This window comes from Amblyomma mixtum, chromosome 2 (genome assembly GCF_055824585.1).
Source record: "Amblyomma mixtum isolate Tamu chromosome 2, ASM5582458v1, whole genome shotgun sequence".
NCBI classification, from domain to species: Eukaryota; Metazoa; Arthropoda; class Arachnida; order Ixodida; family Ixodidae; genus Amblyomma; species Amblyomma mixtum.
The window spans coordinates 169154290-169173105 of NC_143013.1; the positions used below are offsets into that span (position 1 = coordinate 169154290).

The 18816-nt window shown below is 50.1% G+C and overlaps 2 protein-coding genes across 3 annotated transcripts in view; both read right to left on the reverse strand.

Annotated features, from left to right (window-relative positions):
• LOC149361526 (uncharacterized) overlaps window positions 1-1706 on the reverse strand; it is a 49565-nt gene extending 47859 nt beyond the window's left edge. The window contains exons 1-2 of the mRNA XM_089572699.1: window positions 1698-1706; window positions 1136-1255 (exon numbers count right to left, since the gene is read on the reverse strand). Of these exons, the coding sequence (XP_089428825.1) occupies window positions 1136-1255; window position 1698 (121 nt within the window). The 5' untranslated portion in view covers window positions 1699-1706. The remainder of the gene's footprint in view (window positions 1-1135; window positions 1256-1697) is intronic.
• The window catches only part of LOC149361528 (E3 ubiquitin-protein ligase RNF10), a 40747-nt gene continuing 23304 nt past the window's right edge, over window positions 1374-18816 (reverse strand). Inside the window, exons 9-15 of one of the 2 annotated variants that reach the window (XM_089572697.1) lie at window positions 17742-18064; window positions 13138-13255; window positions 12689-12790; window positions 9701-9832; window positions 8404-8519; window positions 7038-7272; window positions 1374-1840 (exon numbers count right to left, since the gene is read on the reverse strand). In XM_089572697.1, coding sequence (XP_089428823.1) covers window positions 1752-1840; window positions 7038-7272; window positions 8404-8519; window positions 9701-9832; window positions 12689-12790; window positions 13138-13255; window positions 17742-18064 — 1115 coding nt within the window. In that variant the 3' untranslated portion in view covers window positions 1374-1751. The remainder of the gene's footprint in view (window positions 1841-7037; window positions 7273-8403; window positions 8520-9700; window positions 9833-12688; window positions 12791-13137; window positions 13256-17741; window positions 18065-18816) is intronic. The other variant, XM_089572698.1, reaches the window with a different exon arrangement.

The following is an 18816-nucleotide window of genomic DNA, read 5'->3' on the forward strand; positions in this document are numbered from 1 at the left end:
GCTATGCTTGCGCTATGGTAAGTTTCGAAACTCCGAGAGCAAACTTGAACCTGTTTTGGAAAACTTTTGTCTTTCACACCTTTCGTGAATCCCTTCTCCGATGGTATGGTCCAGGGCTAAGGGCTACGGCCGCTTGTTTTTTCAGCCAGCGTCCGCTCCGGCGGATGCGGTTGTCGCGACGCGCCTTTTCTTTCCTCTTATCTTTCAACTCTCTTCTATCTGCACGTGGCAGCGGTGGTGGCTTGGCTCGAGCCAGTCGGCAGGCCCGTGCACTTTCCTTTTCATCCTTCTCTCAGTCGCAACCAACCGGTATGGTCCAAGTGGCCACCCACTGCAAGACAGCTACTGTACCTGCCCTTAGTCAACACAACCAAAGACTACCCCGGTCAAATAAATTCAATATCATTCTCATCGAATGACATTGGCTCCTGATGTCATTAGTTGGCTGCTACACGGGGACATTTAATGTCATTAGGTTCGAATGTCATTCACCATCGAATGAGTTTGGGGAACTCTCCCGCACTCAATCTCGAACCGAGTGCCTACTCTGGACACCAGATATGCAGCAGAAACTAGACATGAAAAAATGAGGGCAGTGCGAAAGTTAGTAATTGTATTTATTTAGTTCTGTTAAAAAGATGTCAATTTTGGTGTGAACCTGTCCAGACTAGAGGCTCTTGTGGATAGCTATTACTCTCGGTCTCAGCAGCAGCCAACGCAAGCAGCGAGCGTGAGACAGGGCCTTTCCCGCGACCGTCGAACATTCTGGGTTGCGTGTTTCTTGCCGGTTAGCGTTCCAGCTGAGCCGCTCACCTTTTGGAAGTCATTTCAATGCTCCGCACTCCTGCGCACGCTGCTGTGCCAACCATTTTGTTTGTTTTACACTTATCGAATATGTGATTGACTTTGTACTTGGGGCTTGGCTTCTGAGGGCTAGAGTGGTGCAGAATGGCCGGAAATATTTTAAGCTTATAATACTGCACAGAAATGTACTCACCCCCTCAAGAGAGACCGAATGACATTTGACAATGTGAGTGCCATTCGGTTCGAATGACCTTAAATCTGCTAGTCTGACGGGGGTGTTAGACTGGCAGTGTTTGGCAGCACTTTATCATCACTCCTCCCACCTGCTTACGACAAAGGTTGCTCCTGCTCGCCAGAGCAGGTGTGTGCATGCCCACTGGTGGTGCCACAGCATTCTTCTGAGCTTCGCATGTAGTATCTGTGGTAGATGTCCTCCCAGAAACAGCCGTCACTGTGAAAAGAGCACACTGCTTGCAACAGCTTGATCTGCTTGGTGCACTGATCCCAACTGCAGCATGGCTTCAACATCAAGCATGAAAGGGCACCAACAAACCACACACAGCAGCAGGTCCAAACAAGCATACTTTATTCAACGCACACAAATGCCTTGCTGGGCCAATTCAGTTCACCAATGCTGTCCACGAGGCACAGTCTAAAAGCAAACAAACAAAAGACCCAAGAGCAAAAAAGCACAAAAAAACATTTTCTGTTCTCATCATCAACCTCACTGAGGGTCCCCCCCTCCCTGCCTAATAGCCTCACATTGTGCAGGGCCCCTGCACTGAAGCCATCATTTTGTCAAGTAGAGGGAACCATAGAGTTAAAAAAAAAAGAAAACAATTTGCCTCAAATAATCTGGCACGTAATCGATAAGTCTTGCAAACCTTTCTCACTTTTTGGCTTAAGAAGAAATGCTGCGCTCCAGTGTGTTGTTGTTGTTGTGGACACTACTTGCTACGATTCATGGAGGTTGCAAAAAGCAAGGTCATGTTCTTCTTCTTGTTCTTCTTAGATCCAGGCTTGCCCTTGGAACCATCTGGAATACAGAGAACGTCAGTTATAACCGCATCCACAGCACATGGTAGGGCTGAGAAAAGCCACATGTTTACATCAATTCAATCATGCCACCAACAGAAGAAGAGGCTTACTGGAGCCCATGGTTTACAGGTGTGGTTCAACAGATGAGGTACAGTTAACCCAAACACAGGACTTTGAGGATATTGAGGAATTCAGTATATATGGAGGTTCGTTACATCCAGGTTTAAGGGGAGACGCGGGTCTTGGAACAGTCTAAAATAGTCAAAAAATCGATTTTGAGCAAAACTCATTTTCAGAACGTTTGACCTTTCGAGCACCTGTTCTCAAATTTTTAACGCTAAATTCGGTCGGGAAATGAGATAAAATCTGCTTTCAATATACCACGGCAGCCGCGAAATGCCCTCAAAAGGGCGAAATTTGTTCGAACTTCCCGCGCGCGCCGCGAACGCTGCAGCCGGCCAATCGCCGCCATCTTGGGCTTGGCTTGAAGCTGTTTTCTTTGTGCGTAATTCGCGATATCTCAAAATGGCGTCGCCCAAGCGAAACACCTGCCCTGGCCGGTTTTCCGAAGGCCGTTTCCAAGTCGCTGATTGGCTCGCGCACGGCGCGCTCTTCAAACGCGCCGTTCCGCGCCTGCCATTGGCTGGCGTGACTGACGAGTCATTTGAAGCGTGCCGTTCCGCGCCTGCCATTGCTTGGTGTGACCGGCGCGTCATTTTTTTTTTTCTTTCTCTTTAGCGTTCACCGCCGTGGCTGTCGCTTCGTGCGCGTCTGCTTTTGCGCTTGTTTTTTCTCGACGCGCTGTGTTTCTGCTTTGTGCCGGGAATTTTTCCACGCGATCGAGATGACGGGAGACAGTCGACTTAAACCGTGCACGCAACGAGCTTTTGGAAGCCGTAAGAAACGGGCGTGGAACAAAACGCCGTAGGCGTCGGCCACAAGTGCACCGTCGGGACCTGCGTTAGAGCCAGTGACGGACTCGCGCGATCGGCCGACAACGTCAACCACGCTGCTCGCTGACGACTCCGCGGGTCGAAGTTCCAGCACGAATTGCATCCCGGGTCACGGTACAATTAGTGTTGATTCCGCGTACTACTCTGCGGTGGTGCGAGAGAGTGGTGCAGCAGGTGCAGCTTGTTGAGCGATCGGCACACACGAAGTCCGCTCTGTCGGAAAAGTCGGCGACCCAGCGCAAGTTTGAACTTCTTGGCCTCAGCGCAGAGTGCCAGACCGGTGATGCTGGTGCTGAGTTCGTGATTGTGGACATGACAGTTTTAAACAACTTTTTAGCGCCAGCTAAGTGCGGGACCAGCGTTTGCGCAGGGCAAATGGGCCTCATCTAAAGAGCACTAATACGAGAGGCTGACAAGGCGGCACAAAACGGGAGCAACTAACGATTACAGTCCTGGACTGCTATGGAGACGTTCTCCAGCGGCACAGGGCAGCGTGCTGCCTAACATCCAGGCGGTTTTTCTAAAAGACAGAGTAGAAGATGTGTCGAGCGTCACACCCAACGGTCCTTTTCAGGACCATCCAACTGCTTGCCATGGTGGGGGCTCGGATCTCCTTGGCTCCAGACCTCTAGGTCCCTCAAAAAACTGTTTTCAGGATTCAAAATATTGCCTTTAGAGCTCAACACCCTAGCCCTGCACTCCATTGTCACTAAAAAAATGTACTGATAACTTCATGAGAAATCATTTTTTTTTACAACTTCACCACACTTTCACCTTCGACATTTTTTTTAATAATGTTTCCTTGGATGGTTTAAGACACTTTTTGTTTTGTTTTGTAGGGAAACAGATAGGGAACATCTAAATAAAATACGTATTGGCAAAATACGTTTTTTGCCAATGTCACTAGCCTTACGGAACTTTACATTATGTTTTTGTGGTCCAATCTTAATAAATTTTACACCGTTGAATTCAGAAAGAATTGAACTGTGGAGCTATGCTATTTTTATGTGGCTAAGTCGAACACACCAAATTTTGCAGACAATAATACCAGCTAATTATATTCCAGAATTGTGATGCATCGACATAATTGAACATTTTTATATGATGATGTACCTTAATAACAATATAAATAGCATAGCTCCACATGGCAGGTCTTTGGCTACGGCTACATTTTAATCGGAACCAAAAAATATTGAGGGAAAGTGTCTTATTAATGACCCGTAAGAAAAAACCTAATTAGGCTCCAGTTATTTCCTTATACGTTGAGAACTAATTGAGATAAGCTGAAACTAATTACATTTCTGAAAACAGGAGGAAGAAATACATATGCACACCAAATTTCATTACAATATCTCTAATAATAAAAATTTTCGTGTTAAGACCAGTGTCTCCCCTTAACTGTATACACTCTGCTGTCATCATCTACAAGCACGCCTCCTGGTCTTCTTCCACGCCAAACTACAGTCGACGACCGAAAATTCGGACGCCTGATTTTTCGGACATGCTTGATTATTCGGACTTTTTCGCGGCACCCGACATGGCCCATAGAGCCAATGTGTAAGTGCGCTTGAAATTTGGGACGCACCGCAACTAACCACTCGATTTTTTGGACCTCGTTCGCACTCGCCGCCAGTACCCAAGCCGCTATATAATGTGTAATTCAAACAACAGGAGAGATCGAAAACTTGATCAAACATAACAAAATTCAAGCTTAAAGGGAGCCTCTTAACTTGTGACGTTGAAATTCAGCGCGAGTCGGCACATTGCGCTCGCGTGTTTTCGAATTCGTACTGTTCTTGAATGTCTTCTGCTGCATGAACTTGAACCGTAGTATGAGTTCACTGAACTCATCTGTGCCGAGTATTTCGTCCCGAATACGGAACGCGAATACGATCGCGGAGGCTACGCGCATGCCGTGGCCTCCGCGATTGAAGCGCGCTTTGGGCGCGCCGCCGGAGCAGAGGCCACACGCGCGCACAAGAGCTTCCAAGTGCCGTCTATGGATGGCGCCCGAGGCCATGATCATCATCATCAACTTTTCTTCGCCTTGATTTTCCGCTATTCACATCGGCATCAGTATCGCCAGCTCCAGCCTTTTGTGGCGTGTTAGTGTGTTCGCCGTAATAGTTGTGATTGTGGCTTTCACGTACTGCAGCCGAGCTTCGCAGTTTTAGCGCGATGGGCAAGCACCTTAAGGGGGAACCCTGGTCTTGAAAAAAATTTTTTTATTAATGAAGCCACAGTTCTAAAATTTTCAGGCCACATGTATTTTTGTGCGCTGATTCTAGATATGTCATTTAATTTCGTGTAAAACAATTCCTTGAGCACTTGTGCAATCTTTATGCAAGTATTTTGGGAAAAGTTTTGCAGAAAATTTGCTACAGGAAACTCGCTGAAATGCATGCCATTGGGTTCTCTTGACACCAAGGAATGCAATAAGGGTAAAGTTATCATCCTGGCTATCATAGAACTTGAGTTATAGAGTTTTGAAGTTGTCATTTTTGAAATGAGAAGAAAAGTGTGTATTACTGTTTCTGAAGTAGCAGCTTCAGTACCCTGTAACTCAAGTTCTATGATAGCCAGGATGATAATTTTACCCTTATTGCATTCCTTGGTGTCAAGAGAATCCAATGGCATGCATTTCAGCGAGTTTCCTGCAGCAAATTTTCTGCAAAACTTTTCCCAAAATACTTGCATAAAAATTGCACATGTGCTCAAGGAATTATTTTACACGAAATTAAATGACACATCTAAAATCAGCACACAAAAATACATGTGGCCTGAAAATTTCATTACTATATCTATATCAATAAAATTTTCTTTTCAAGACCAGGGTCCCCCCTTAAACTACACGGCTGGGGGTTAGCTCTTGAACACGGTAAGCGTGCAGCGGGCAGGAAATTCGACGTGGCCGAGAAGTGCGTCCGATGATGGTGCAACCAAAAGAGAAACAGAAGCTGCAAAAAGCGCGCTTGCCGAGGCAAGCCGTGCGAGTTTCCCAAATGGAATTTCGGAACAACGACTACGCGTAGACAGCGGACATGCTGCACGGCTTCTTTTCAGATGAGCGTGCACCAGACCACAGCACCAGCTCAATAGTTGAAATACTCCGCGAGTGACGATTGGACGTAGAATAAATGTCGCTCATTCCCTGGTTGGTGTGTTTTTACTTAAAAAAAAAAAAACATTTGTGCTCATCGCGTGTATGGGCCGCACCCCAAAAATTGGCCCTCGAATCTGGGAAAAAACAGGTGCGGCCCTTATACGCGTTTATACGGTATGTCGCGTGGGGAAATATAGTCGTGAGGAGCTTTAGAATGTGTGCAATACAACTGTCCGCTTTCTCCGGCATACTGGTAATAAGTTTGTGATTTTTTTGGTGAAATTTGATTTTCCGGACTGCCCAATTTTTCGGTCGTTTTTGCGGTCCGTAGAGAGTCCAAAAAATCGGTCGTCGACTGTACATGATTGGAAGGATTTAGAAACCTTCCTGAAGAATACCGAACTGGTCGAAAATTCTACTGTAACCACGTCAAACACAGTGGAAGGGGGGGGGGGGGGGGGGGGGGGTTTGAGCGTTTAGGTAAACAAAAAGCTAAATCATACATTCACAATGTGGCAACAAACCGTTTAGGACAACCACAGCCAAGGCTACGCATTAACACTGTGTTGCTGTAATGTTATTTGAGAAAGAACACTTCTGAAGTGCACACAACACCATGAAATGTGACAAGAAAGTCGAAATTGAATTTCAAAGCGGCACATTTTTTCCATGAGAAGGAAAGCTTTGTGTGCAAGGAGTTGGATTCTGAAATGGCAAAGTATTTTACGGACAATTTTCTATCAGGCGATAGTCATTTTTATGTAGCCCAATGCTCGAAGCCATGAAAGACAAGAGTGAACAGCATGCTCTGCAATGAACTGTCTTTTTTTCTCTCTCTGGCCAAAATTTGCTGCGATCATCACCCATTACCAACAGTTTAAGCCTCATCAGAATCACTGCAGCAGTGGCCCGCCGCCAGCAAAAGTGCGGAGTCAGAAACTGACATGACCAGGGCTGCCGGACAGTAATTGGGCGGATTTAGTGCAGCGTAGCTTGCACTTATGTTTCTCCACGTGAAGCCATTACTGAGCGTACTGTCAACGACAAGAGCTTTAGTGGAGCCTGCTACCATTACTAAATAACACTGCAACTGAACTGCCTTCCGGGGCCCACACAACAGCCCGTGTCTTCCTCCTCACCGGGTGACTGGGTGGCCTGGGCGGCGGCCGACGCTGCGGCAGCTGCGTTAAGGGCCTCTTCCAGGGCCAGGCTGAAGGAGTGGCGGAACAGGGGCACTGGGCAGCCTTCCTCATCATCCTCCGCGTCAGAGCCGGCTGCCGCCGCTCCTCCTCGGGTCGAAGGAGCACCTCTCGCTGGTGGGCCCCGCCCAAGGCGGCTGCTGGCCGCTGCACCCGCACTGCGTGTCTGCAGCATCTGCGGAGGGAAGGAACAGGGCACTGTGACTGCAAGACTGTACGACTGCCAGGGACCTGCAGGCCAAGAAAGAAGTCAAAAACGTGCTTCGAAATGCGTGAGCATGCACTGTTTACAGCGGCTGAATGGTGCAGTGTGTGCGTGTGTGCATGCACACTGCCAATCGCAAACAAACGGCCTAACAAGAGCTTGAAAACTGTGGTTGACGCTAGTTCATGAGGTGAGCGACAATCTAAACTTCCACCCCGGCAGTGCAGCAGAAGGCTCTCTGTAAAGGGTGCCCCATGCCATAGCACATCACTCTGAGACTGAGAGAGATCCTCGGTAGCAACTCAGCAATGGGAAATCCCTTTTCGGTGAATACCACACAGACAAACGTCAAACGATGGCATCACTGAAAAAATCTGCACCACTGATGCCGGTGGCTGTGTCGACCTCAGGCAAAGCAAAGACCGGCCCAGCAAGTGAAGGTGTCTGCATGGTTTGCAGTAGTATTCTCCCAATGTTACATTCCACTCACTCACAAGCTCCATGGTGTCATTAGTGCACCAAAGCTCAAGACGCCAAATTCAATGAGCGTTCCTATCAAAGTGGTAGATTTACTCGCTCCCCAAGCAGCACAATTGGGCCAATATTGGAAATGGTTGGTTTCACTCTGATCATGCTTTGTAGGCCCGGCCCTTGCCAATACATTTCCAATATTGGGCACATTAGCTGCGCTCCTTGGGTGAGTGACTGCAGACTGGCAGCGCGTCAGGCATGTACAGGGTCAGTCACACTTAGAGGGAACACGGCTCCAAGTGGCTGCGCACACAAAGAGCTCCATTGCGACCAAGCCGGTGGCAAACCCGCGCAAAGGGGTAGACGACACAAAGCACCACGTCAAGATCCCTCTGCTTGTGCACCACCCTGCATTGATTCACGAACAGGTTAGAGGCACTCCGCAGGTATGTGGCCACACGGAACCGTGTTCCCTGTAAGTGTGATTGACCCTGTGCACCAGCCTCACAAAAGATGCTTGCCCCATCTAATTAGGCAAGTGTGCTTGAGCAACGACACCTCTTGGAGCGTGTCAGAACACCCCCCCAGTGTCCTCCTGAGGCCCCCCAGCACGGGAGTCCATCCACTGACCTGGGCAAACGACACCCGGTTCCCTGAGCCCCCAGTGGTGGTGGCAGCCGCTTCCTCGACCAGGCTGCTCCCACTGCTGCCTCGCCTCGGCTGCTGCTCCTCGTCCAGATCACCCACTGCAACGCACAGACACACACACAGCTTTCCCGAGCAAGAATAGAAACGACACAAGAAAAACTGAAGCCAACACTGTCACGGCAGCTGGAACAGCCAATGCTGGCATCCCTCTTGGAAAGGTGGACTGTGCCTTCATCCCAGCGGCAAGCTCTGAAGCAACCAAAAGGAGTTAATTGGGCTGGCAAAAAAAAAAGAAAGAAAAACCTGACTGCCGGTTAACATGCCCATGAAATGCTAGGGGGTTCAATGACAGCTGCTTGTGGTGGCGAATATAATTTCACTCGGACCATGCCACACAGTGAACTTGCGACGCACCACGATGAAAATGGCACAAGCACCAGCTCACGTCGCTTGCACACAGAGCCCGCCACTCACCATGCCTCCTTGTTCGTCCACACTACGCCGATGCCACAGAAGACATGCTGAACAGTCCTGCTACACTCGAAGGAGTGCCAAGAGAACCTACGGCTTTCGACAAGTAAATGCCGAATGCTGTGGCATCTGACATACAGCAGATTTGGGTCAACATGGGAAATCACCCTGTCACATCCAAAAACCAACAAAGAAAATACAGTAGCTGACAGATTCTTCATACCTGTGCGATTCTTCAGACCTCAACGGCGAAAAATCATGTGCATGACAGGAATGTGTGAATATTCAAAACCGACATTTCAAGCTTATTTAGAGCCTGAAAGTTCAATTCATAGGACCAAATCAGTCGTCAGTGAGCATCGCTGCTGTAGTCAGGCAAGCTCTCCGCTTTTCAAGGAGTATGCCATTCTGGACATTTCAATGTGTGTATGGATTGGCTTGAACATGCACGGCAATTTTCGCCCCTTATTGCCACTCAAGGAAGTTGCACACACTACTCTTCTTCAAGCCTCAATGCCATCGTTCTACTTGTGCTTGCACCAGGATTTCATTTTGCACTAATGTCAACAGGTGGTGCGATGGTGGTGACAACTGGGGAAGTGTGCACAAAGGCCCGCCTACAGGAGAAGGGGAGTGCAGAGAGCGAAAGAAAACACTAGAGAACACTGAGCGCAGGAGATCAGCGAGGCATTACCAATCCGTGTCCAATGCACTGCAGTGCACCTGTATTTTTCTCCACGACCTGAACACTGGGTGCCACGCACAGGGCAGAAGACGAACTGCGCCTCGAACAGCACCAGACACTCACCAGTCTGGAGGGAGCCCTCTGAGCACACTGACGAAGGCTCGGAGGGTGGCGGGGGGGAAGGTGGCGAGGGCCTGCCCGGTTCGCATGTGGGGAAGTGGCGCACACTGTCCAGCTGGTAGCGGGCACCTGCACCTGCACCAGCACACACGACACGGTGAGGTACAACCCAGCTGAGCAAGGTCAGTGAATGCATCATACTCTCGCTAGCACAGCCTGTGAAGCCACTTGCAGTCCTGGACAGCCAGCACTATTCGCACAGACTCAACATGGTCGGGCCTTCTAATGCTAGCGTACCATATACAGTCGACGACCGATTTTTCGGACTCTCTAGGGACCGCGAAAACGACCGAAAAATCGGGCAGTCCGGAAAATCAAATTTCACCGAAAAAATCGCGAATTTATTTCCACTATGCCGGAGAAAGCGGCCAATTGTATTGCACACATTCTAAAGCTCCTCATGACTATATTTCGCCGCGCGAAATACCGTATAAACGCGTATAAGGGCCGCACTTTTTTTTTTCCAGATTCGAGGGCCAATTTTCGGGGTGCTGCCCATACACGCGATATGCGAAAAAAAAAATTTTTAAAGTAAAAACACACCAACCAGGGAATGAGCGACATTTATTCTACGTTCAATCGTCACTCGCGAAGTAATTTAGACTCCTGAGCTGGTGCTGCGCTCTGGTGCACGCTCATGCCAAAAGAAGCCGCGCAGCATGTCCGCTGTCAACGCGTAGCCGTTGTTCCGAAATTCCATCACATAGCAGAGCAGCTCTTCTTCCAGTTCAGGAAACTCGCACGGCTTGACTCGGAAAGCGCGCTTTTTGCAGCTTGTGTTTCTCTTTTGGTTGCACCATGATCGGACGCACTTCTCGGCCACGTCGAATTTCCCGCCCGCCGCACGCTTACCGACCGCGTTCGAGAGCTAACTCCCAGCCGTGTAGCTTAAGGTGCTTGCCCATCGCGCTAAAACTGTGAAGCTCGGCGGCAGCACGCGAAAGCCACTATCACGGCGAACGCGCTAACACGCATGCTAACACGCCACGAAAGGCTGGAGCTGGCGATACTGATGCCGATGTGAACAGCGGAAAATCGCGACAGAGAAAAATGTTGATGATAATGATCACGGCGCCATCCATAGACGGCACTTGAAAGCTCCGGTGCGCGCGCGTGGCCTCCGCGAACGGCGCAGCGCCGGAGCAGATCGCGGCCGCGATAAGATCCGGCGGCGCGATAAGATGCGGCGGCGCGATAAGGTGCGGCGGCGCGATCGAAGCGCGCCCACGGCGTGCGCGTAGCCTCCGCGATCAAGCGCACCGCGATCGTATTCGCGTTCCGTGTTCGGGAGTAAAGACTCGGCACAGATGAGTTCCGTGAACTCAGACTACAGTTCAAGTTCGTGCGGCGGAAGACATTCAAGGACAGTACGAATTCGAAAACACGCGAGCGCAATGTGCCGACTCGCGCAGAATTTCAGCGTCGCAAGAGGCTTCCTTTAAGCTTGAATTTCGTTTTGTTTGATCAAGTTTTCGATATCTCCTGCAGTCTGAATTAATGAGGTTCCACTGTACACATTATATGGCGGCTTGGGTACTGGCGGCGAGTGCGAACGAGGTCCGAAAAATCGAGTGGTCAGTTGCGGTGCGTCCGAAATTTCAAGCGCTCTTACACATTGGCTCTATGGGCCATGTCGCGGTGCCGCGAAAAAGTCCGAATAATCAAGCATGTCCGAAAAATCAGTCGTCCGAATTTCGTAATGCGGAATATAGGTCGACCCCCTTACCTTGAAGCAAAAAAGTCAACATAAAAATTATGGGGCACAAAACTTCGTTTCACTCACTGGTGCCACCAGACTCATCGCCTCCTCATTCGTCCGAGCTGTCGGAGCTCTCGTTCGAAGACGACTGCTTCGCGCTGGCTGCGTCCCACAGCATGTCGTCCTCGGTACCGTCCAACGAGTGGCTACATTTCCTGAATGCCCGCACCACCATATCGTCAGGCAGTGAGCGCCAAGCCTGAGCCACCCAGGTGGCCACAGTGGCGAGAGGCAGCCTGTGCAGCTGGCCGGTGGGAGGGTTGTCGCCCGCCATCCACTGATTGTAGTTCACGCACGCGGTCTCTGAAGGGCTTATTCAGCACGACGTCCAGGGGCTGAGGTGTTGAAGTCATGCCCCCCGGAATGACAACGAGCTCCGTCCTCCCGTCACGGAGCGCCTGCTTCACACCGGCGGTCAAGTGCCCGCGATAGGCATCCAACACGAGCATGCTCGGACACCACAGGAGTGCGCCGGGTCGTCAATTCCAGACGGTGTTAATCCAGTTGACCATGACGGCCTCAATTTTCTGCGCTCGCCAGTGCCGGACACTCTTCTCAGAGATGCCGAAAAGTCGCTGGGCGGACATGTTCCCATACTCTTCGGTAAATTCGATTACTTTTTTTTTAAACACCACGGTGAACTGACGTCGAGTACCGGTACTCATTTTGCGGGCTGTCGCGAAATTAATACGTTACAACGCCAAGAACGATTACCGCCATCAACGTTTAGCCGTGTCGGTTGACAAAGAAGAAGGAAAGAATCGTCAACATGGAAGTGATAACGATGCAGATGCCGAAATGTCCGCGGCTCACACATGTTGCCAGACGACTATTCAGTTTGTGCCAAAGGCCGGTATATAGGTCGAGGGGTGACCTTTTGGTAATATTTTTCGGAAAAAACCTTGACCTATATTCCGCACTATACGGTATTATAAAGCAAGATCCACTGAAACCTTGCTTTCAGTTCATTTCAGCCAACATTTTGCTGCATCACTGCGTCACTATGAGGCATTAGCAACAATGCAGAGTTACAGGTTTGTCCGAACAATGGCAAGCACCCACTCCACACACACCTAACAGGCAACAATGGGCGACAGCTATTCTCAGACCACCAAAGGATAGCCTTGTAAACATTGCAGACAAGAAACGCGCTCCGCAGAGCAGCTCCTCACCATAACCGCGGCGGCGCATCTCCTCCTGGGCACGCAGCCTGTCCTGGCGCTTCTCGTTGCGTGCCCTCCGCGACCGCTGCCGACGGCGCTTCTCCACGTCCGCTGCAGAAAACACACACAGGACGGGCATGCAGAGCTGCTCCCTTGCCAAAATCGCAGAGACACGACAGAACAAGAGACAGAGGAATTCCCCAGTGGCAACAGAGATGCTGCAAGTCAACTAGTGTAGCTGCCTCCTCTGCCTAGTGTTATGCCAGTTCCATCCCCGTGTGACGCCCTCAGCACCAACGCTACTGCCCCACAAAGGGAGATGCGAGCAAGTATAGTGCCTGGGCATCTGTTGTCCCAAGTGACGTGACAGGTAAATGCAGAGGCCACTCCTCTGTCACAAAGACTTGAGAAGACACCTCTGACCAGAGAGCAGAAGGCACAGAGAGCTGGCAACGCACGTGCAAAGTGCTCCAGGGTGGCCTGGGTGACCAGGGGTGGCTCCAGCTGAACCTCCACCACCTGGATCTCGCAAGTCAGCGGCAGGTGGCGTAGGTAACGCAGTTTCCTACGCAGTTCCTGCACAAGCACCAAGGGTTACTACTGGCACACAAGTTCCTTCCCACACACACACACATGTGCACAAAATATTGTCAGGTGCAGTCATGTGACTGTGCACCCATTACGACCACTGTAATATATTAGCCCAGGTTGGCACGAAGTCTGTAGGTCTCAAGACTTTACAGCCATAAGAAAAAAAACAAAAAACAGCATGACGACAGCTTTCCCAGAGTTTGACAGGCTACACAGCAGAGTGTAAACACTTGGCATATCTTTTTTCTTTTCTCTGCAAGGTGGAGCTGCACGTGTACTACATGCTTGCTTCCCCATCAAGTGTGGATTCAACAACTACTTTCTCCATATAGTGTGAATTTCACAGTTGTTAGTGACACCCATAAAAGCTTTTTTTTTAATTTTCCACGTTCCATCAGTAGTGCTCACTTTTCAGAGCAATTAAAGGGACCATGCAAAGAATTAAAAGCCGCTTGTAAATGTTAGAAGTGATGCTCAGAAGCATTGACACCAAGTATGAGTCTTCGGAACTGAGCCAGCAATTTATTATGAATTTTTAAAAATCGCGTTTTTTAAAATTCGCGGGCCAATTGGTGTTTTCGTAGCGAGCCATTTTGAAACCAAAATCGGGAAAACAGACGTCACTAGTCCCATGACGTCGGCAGGCCGGCACACGCTGTCATTCGCTCGAGCCGCGGCAGCTACGACGTCACGGGCACACTTCCGGTAGCGGTGAAAATAGTCTGCTCGAGCCGCCGCGCGACCCCCTCGGGCAAGCGCGAGCCAGGGCATTGCCTTCGCGCATATGTTTTCAATTTACCTCTGCCGCCTTATTCTGTCGCGAGTTCGGGAGCCAAGAAAGCGCAGAGACCGGAGAGACGCTGCCGGCGGTGCCTCGGGAGTGCGACAACCGGAAGTCGCAAACCGAACGTCAGCAAATGACGTATTCATAGGCGGAGCCCAGTCCCGGAGCTGTTTTATTAATTTTTTTATGGTGCCCCGCACGTACGAGTTGAGGGGGAAGAGGAGGAGCGTGATTTTTGACCGTCTATAACTTCGTTGTTATTGATGCTAGCTCAAAACTTCTTGCGCTGGGGTGACGAGTGATGGATTGCCTATCTTTACGTAATCTCAATTAATTTATTGCATAGTCCCTTTAATAATTTTCAACAGTTTTGGCACTCAAACCACCCCTGGAGTGCAAAAAAGGCAACTGGCATTAACGAATAAACAAAATAAATCAAAGCGTAATGAACCCGCATGAGGGCAGCTGGGCAAAGCATGCCTACAGTGAAAACAAGTGATTATCCAAAATTACCGTTATGCTCCCAAAATGGACTCATATGTGTACTTCACCACAGGAAAGCTTTCACTAACAACTGCTTAGTTTAATCACCTCACACATGCACATACATTAAGGAAGGCACATCACAAAGCACAATGACGAAACTGACAGGAATCTGCTCAGACCGTGCCATATTCAAATGGGGGAGTTCACCCCCTTGCTGTAACGAGTGCATGCTGCACAAAAAAATTATGGAGACAATTCCACTATGCACTAACAATGTGTTCTCACTGGCGCTTCTGGCGTTTGCTTTTGACCTCCTTTGCTCTTACAGCAGCGTTGGCTTGGCCTTTAAACTGCCCAACACTTCTGAACACACCCAACAGCGAGGAGCAGCTGCCAGCTGCTTTCCTGGGATGCCACTGGCCACTGACTTTGTGCTCCTATGAGGCTTCTAGGCTATCCCATACAAGCACGCCTCTCAGCAGTGCTGTGGGCACATCACCCTCCTTGCCCAGAGCAGCAGGAACACTTCGCTCAGCGTTTTCACTGCCGAACACGATGTACAACTTCACAGATAGCGTTCTGTGGGATGCACGTGGCAACACCATTAGGGCCACGTTTCTTGAAACCTGGTGGTTCATCCCGTCACAGCAGTGTACCTCTCAAGTCCTCACCACCCGCGCGATTGTCGCGGCAGCTGAAGCAGTTCTGTTGGCCGAAATCACCACGAACCTCCCTCCCCACCAAGCTCTCCAGTGTAAATACCACACCCCTTCAAGCTGGCCACCCACTCTACACAGTCAAGACTGCTTGAAATGAATGACTGTTACGTGGCATTTGTTCCTTACAGAGTCCTCCTGCAGTGGTGCGAATTAGACAAGCAAAGCCCTCTGCTACATCAGTGCCTTCACAAATACCGTATAAACGCGTGTAAGGGCCGCACCCGTGTATGGGCCACACCCCGTTTTCCCGAAGGAAATGTTTTAATAAAAATAAATCCGTGTAAGGGCCTCACCCGAGCTTTCTATGACCCAGGCGGGAATAGCCTTCTAAATGCACGCGCCGTGGCCTCCGCGATCGGCTCCGGCTGCGAACAACGGTGCGCTCGATCGCGGTGCGCTTGATCGCGGAGGCCAAGCACGCGCACAAAAGCTTCCAAAACCGTCCATGGATGGCGCCGGAGGCCGCAGCCATCATCATCATCGTCAATGTTTTTTTCTCCTCACGACTTCCCGCAATCTAATCAGCATCAGCATCGCCAGCCTTTTATGGCGGATTAACGCGTTCGCTGTAGTTGTGGCTTTCGCCCGAGTAATGCAGTTTTAGCACGATGGGCAAGCACCTTATCAGCTACACGGCTGGGAGTTAGCTCTCGAGCGCGGCAAGCGTGAGGCGGACAGGGAACTCGATGTGCCCGAGAAGTGCGTCTAAAGACCGTGCAATCAAAAGGGTGGATTGAGAAACACAAGCTGCAAAAAACTGCGCTTTCCGAGGCGAGCCATGTGAGTTTCCCGAACTGCTCTGCTAGTGCCGGAAATGCGGAACAACGGCTACGCGTTGACAGCCGACATGCTACGCGGCTTTTTTGGGATGAGCGTGCACCAGAGCACAACACCAGCTCAGAGTCGAAATACTCCGCGAGTGTCGACTGAACGTAGAATAAATGCCGTTCATTCCCTGATTGCTGTGTTTTTGCTCAAAAAAAATTTATTTTTTTTTTCTAAATCGCGTGTATGGGCCGCACCCCGAAAATTGGCTCCCGAATCTGGAAAAAAAAGTGCGGCCCTGACACGCGTTTATACGGTATACCCGCTGTTGGTAATGGCATGAGTCTGTCAACTGGTACTAATCTGCTCTGCTGGGCGCATCACTAGCATTTACACCTATACTTAGCAAGAAAGAATGACCCTCAAGGCCGGTGTCATACAAAGCATCAGCTATGTTGTTGAGTAGTTGCAGAGTGTAGGCGCTTCACTGCTGATTATCAGTTGATGATGGGCCTCTCGAACTAATATTCTAGTGGCCGGTACCTCGGCAAATGGGAGCTCCTTGGTGAAAGGCAATTTGCTTGATGACCTACTCCAACCTGCACCATCGAAGCTGTGTGCAGAGCACTACCATGGCGCCCTTGACTTCCGACACACACTGCCTACAATTGGCGACACTTCTGCCATTCGCTGGTTTTGGAGGACAAAACAATGCACACAATGAAATTGTTCACACTTCCAGCTCGACGAGATTTCACGTGGCCAAGGTGGTGGAACACTGTGAGGTGCTCAAAACAGTCAACCGCCAGCCAATCGAAAGAGGCATCATTTCGATCACTGATTTACAAGAGGGCACTGAGGAACACTCCATTCAATTTTATTTCTCGGCAAAAACAGACAGTTTGGGTCTCTGTGCCACTGATGTTTCTTCAGTTGAGCAGAAAACGCATCTGTTGATTAGAAAATTGCATCTAAAATGCAATTTTAAATTGCATTTTAAAAATTAATCCAAACCAAAAAACAAAAAAAAATCCAAAACGAAACCAAATTAATCCAAAAAAAAAATCCCCCTGCAAATTAATCCAAACTTGTAACATGAATGATGAAGAGAACTCCATGATCAATCAATGGGAAGCGACACTTAGGGTGTCCCGAGGCAGGGTGGCCCAGCCTCAGGAATACACAGCAATAAAGCACTCAAGTCACTGCAGTCTGCTTGTGAAAACTGCCGGTGGTCGAGAACCCTGCATGTTACTTCTGTGGCCTTTGCTTCTTATGAAAAACTCCATTTCAGTGAGCGTACCCTCTCAGTCATTAGGATCCAGTAATCTATCGGTACAGGCCAAGTTCAATTTGTCCCCACTGTGCCTTCGACTGACCGAACGGAAGTGAATCACATCTGGATTGAACCTGACCAGCCACAGTAGAGTTCAGCAACTAAGAGTGGGCACGTTACAAACAAGAATGGCTTTAGTTCATTTTTATGGAGTTTGATGTCCCAAACAGACTCGGGCTGAGAGACGCCGTAGTGGAGGGCTCCGGGTAATTGCAACTAACTGGGGTTCTTTAACGTGCCCTGACATCGGACAGCACACGGGCCTCTAGCATTTCGGCTCCCTCAAAATGCGAGGGTTCGAACCAGTGTCTTTCAGGTCAGCAGCTGAGCACCATAAGCAATGAGCCACTGCAGCAGCTACCACAGACAAGAGGAACTCACGTTGTCGATGGAGGCCCCCTCGATCTCGACGATGCGTGCCGTGAAGGTGGGTGGTGCCAGCTCCAGGGCCCCATAGTCACGCACAAGCATGCGTGCATTGAGGGCGTGCAGGAACACGGCCTGTCCGTCAGCCGCCTGGAAGTAGTAGAAGCTGTCCCCACCCTGCCCGGTAGTGGCCTCCCGACCACCAGCGTTGTTGTTGTTTATGGTGGCCACGGTGGCCAGGGGCATCTCCAAGTCTTCTGCGCCCACAGCACTGTCCTCTCCACCACTGCTGCCGCTGCTGATGCAGCGTTCACGGCCACCACGCACCTGGTACAAGTCTGCAGCAGGTGATGGCACACACATCAGGTACGCTATACAGTAAAATCTCGCTTACCCGGATCTCGATCACTCAGAAATTCGGTTAACTTGGACACGCACCACGGTCCCGGCAAAAATGTGTGTAGTTCAATGGGGTTAAACGGTTGTTAACTCGGCAGCATTTAGCCGCGTATCGGTTAACTCGGACAACCCCGGCGAGAGCTATCGAAACGTCCATACTCGGCGGCCCGAATGTTCAAACACCCCTAACTGACGATGAAGCCGGCGCAGCCGAGGAGAGCCACACAAACCGAAGCAAGACGAGAAACGGCCGCAGGAGGCGAGAGATGTGATGATGATAGTGAGAGAGCAATCAGTGGCCAGGTGGCGCTAGCCACCACCCAGCGCACTGGTCGAGCATTCAGCCATCCAGCAACCACTAAAAGTTGCAAAGGACGACGGGACGGCTTGCTAGGCTTACTTTGTCACCGAATCTACGCGCGTGCTGCTCAGCCCATTCGACCCACGCTATGCCTGCGCTGCAGCTGTGTTCTTTTGCGAGTGTGCGAAAAGCCGTGTTGTGTGCGGACTCGTGCCCGTTGCGTTCGACTTCTGGCGCGTGCTGTAACTGCCGCCACGTCTACGCCGACACTGCAGCTGCTTTTTTTTTTTTTTTTGAGTTGTGAGTGTGACAAGCCGCATTGCGCGCGGACTGGTGCGTGCTGTCTCTGCCGTCACGCTTTGCTGTCTCTGCCTTCACGCTTTGCTGTTA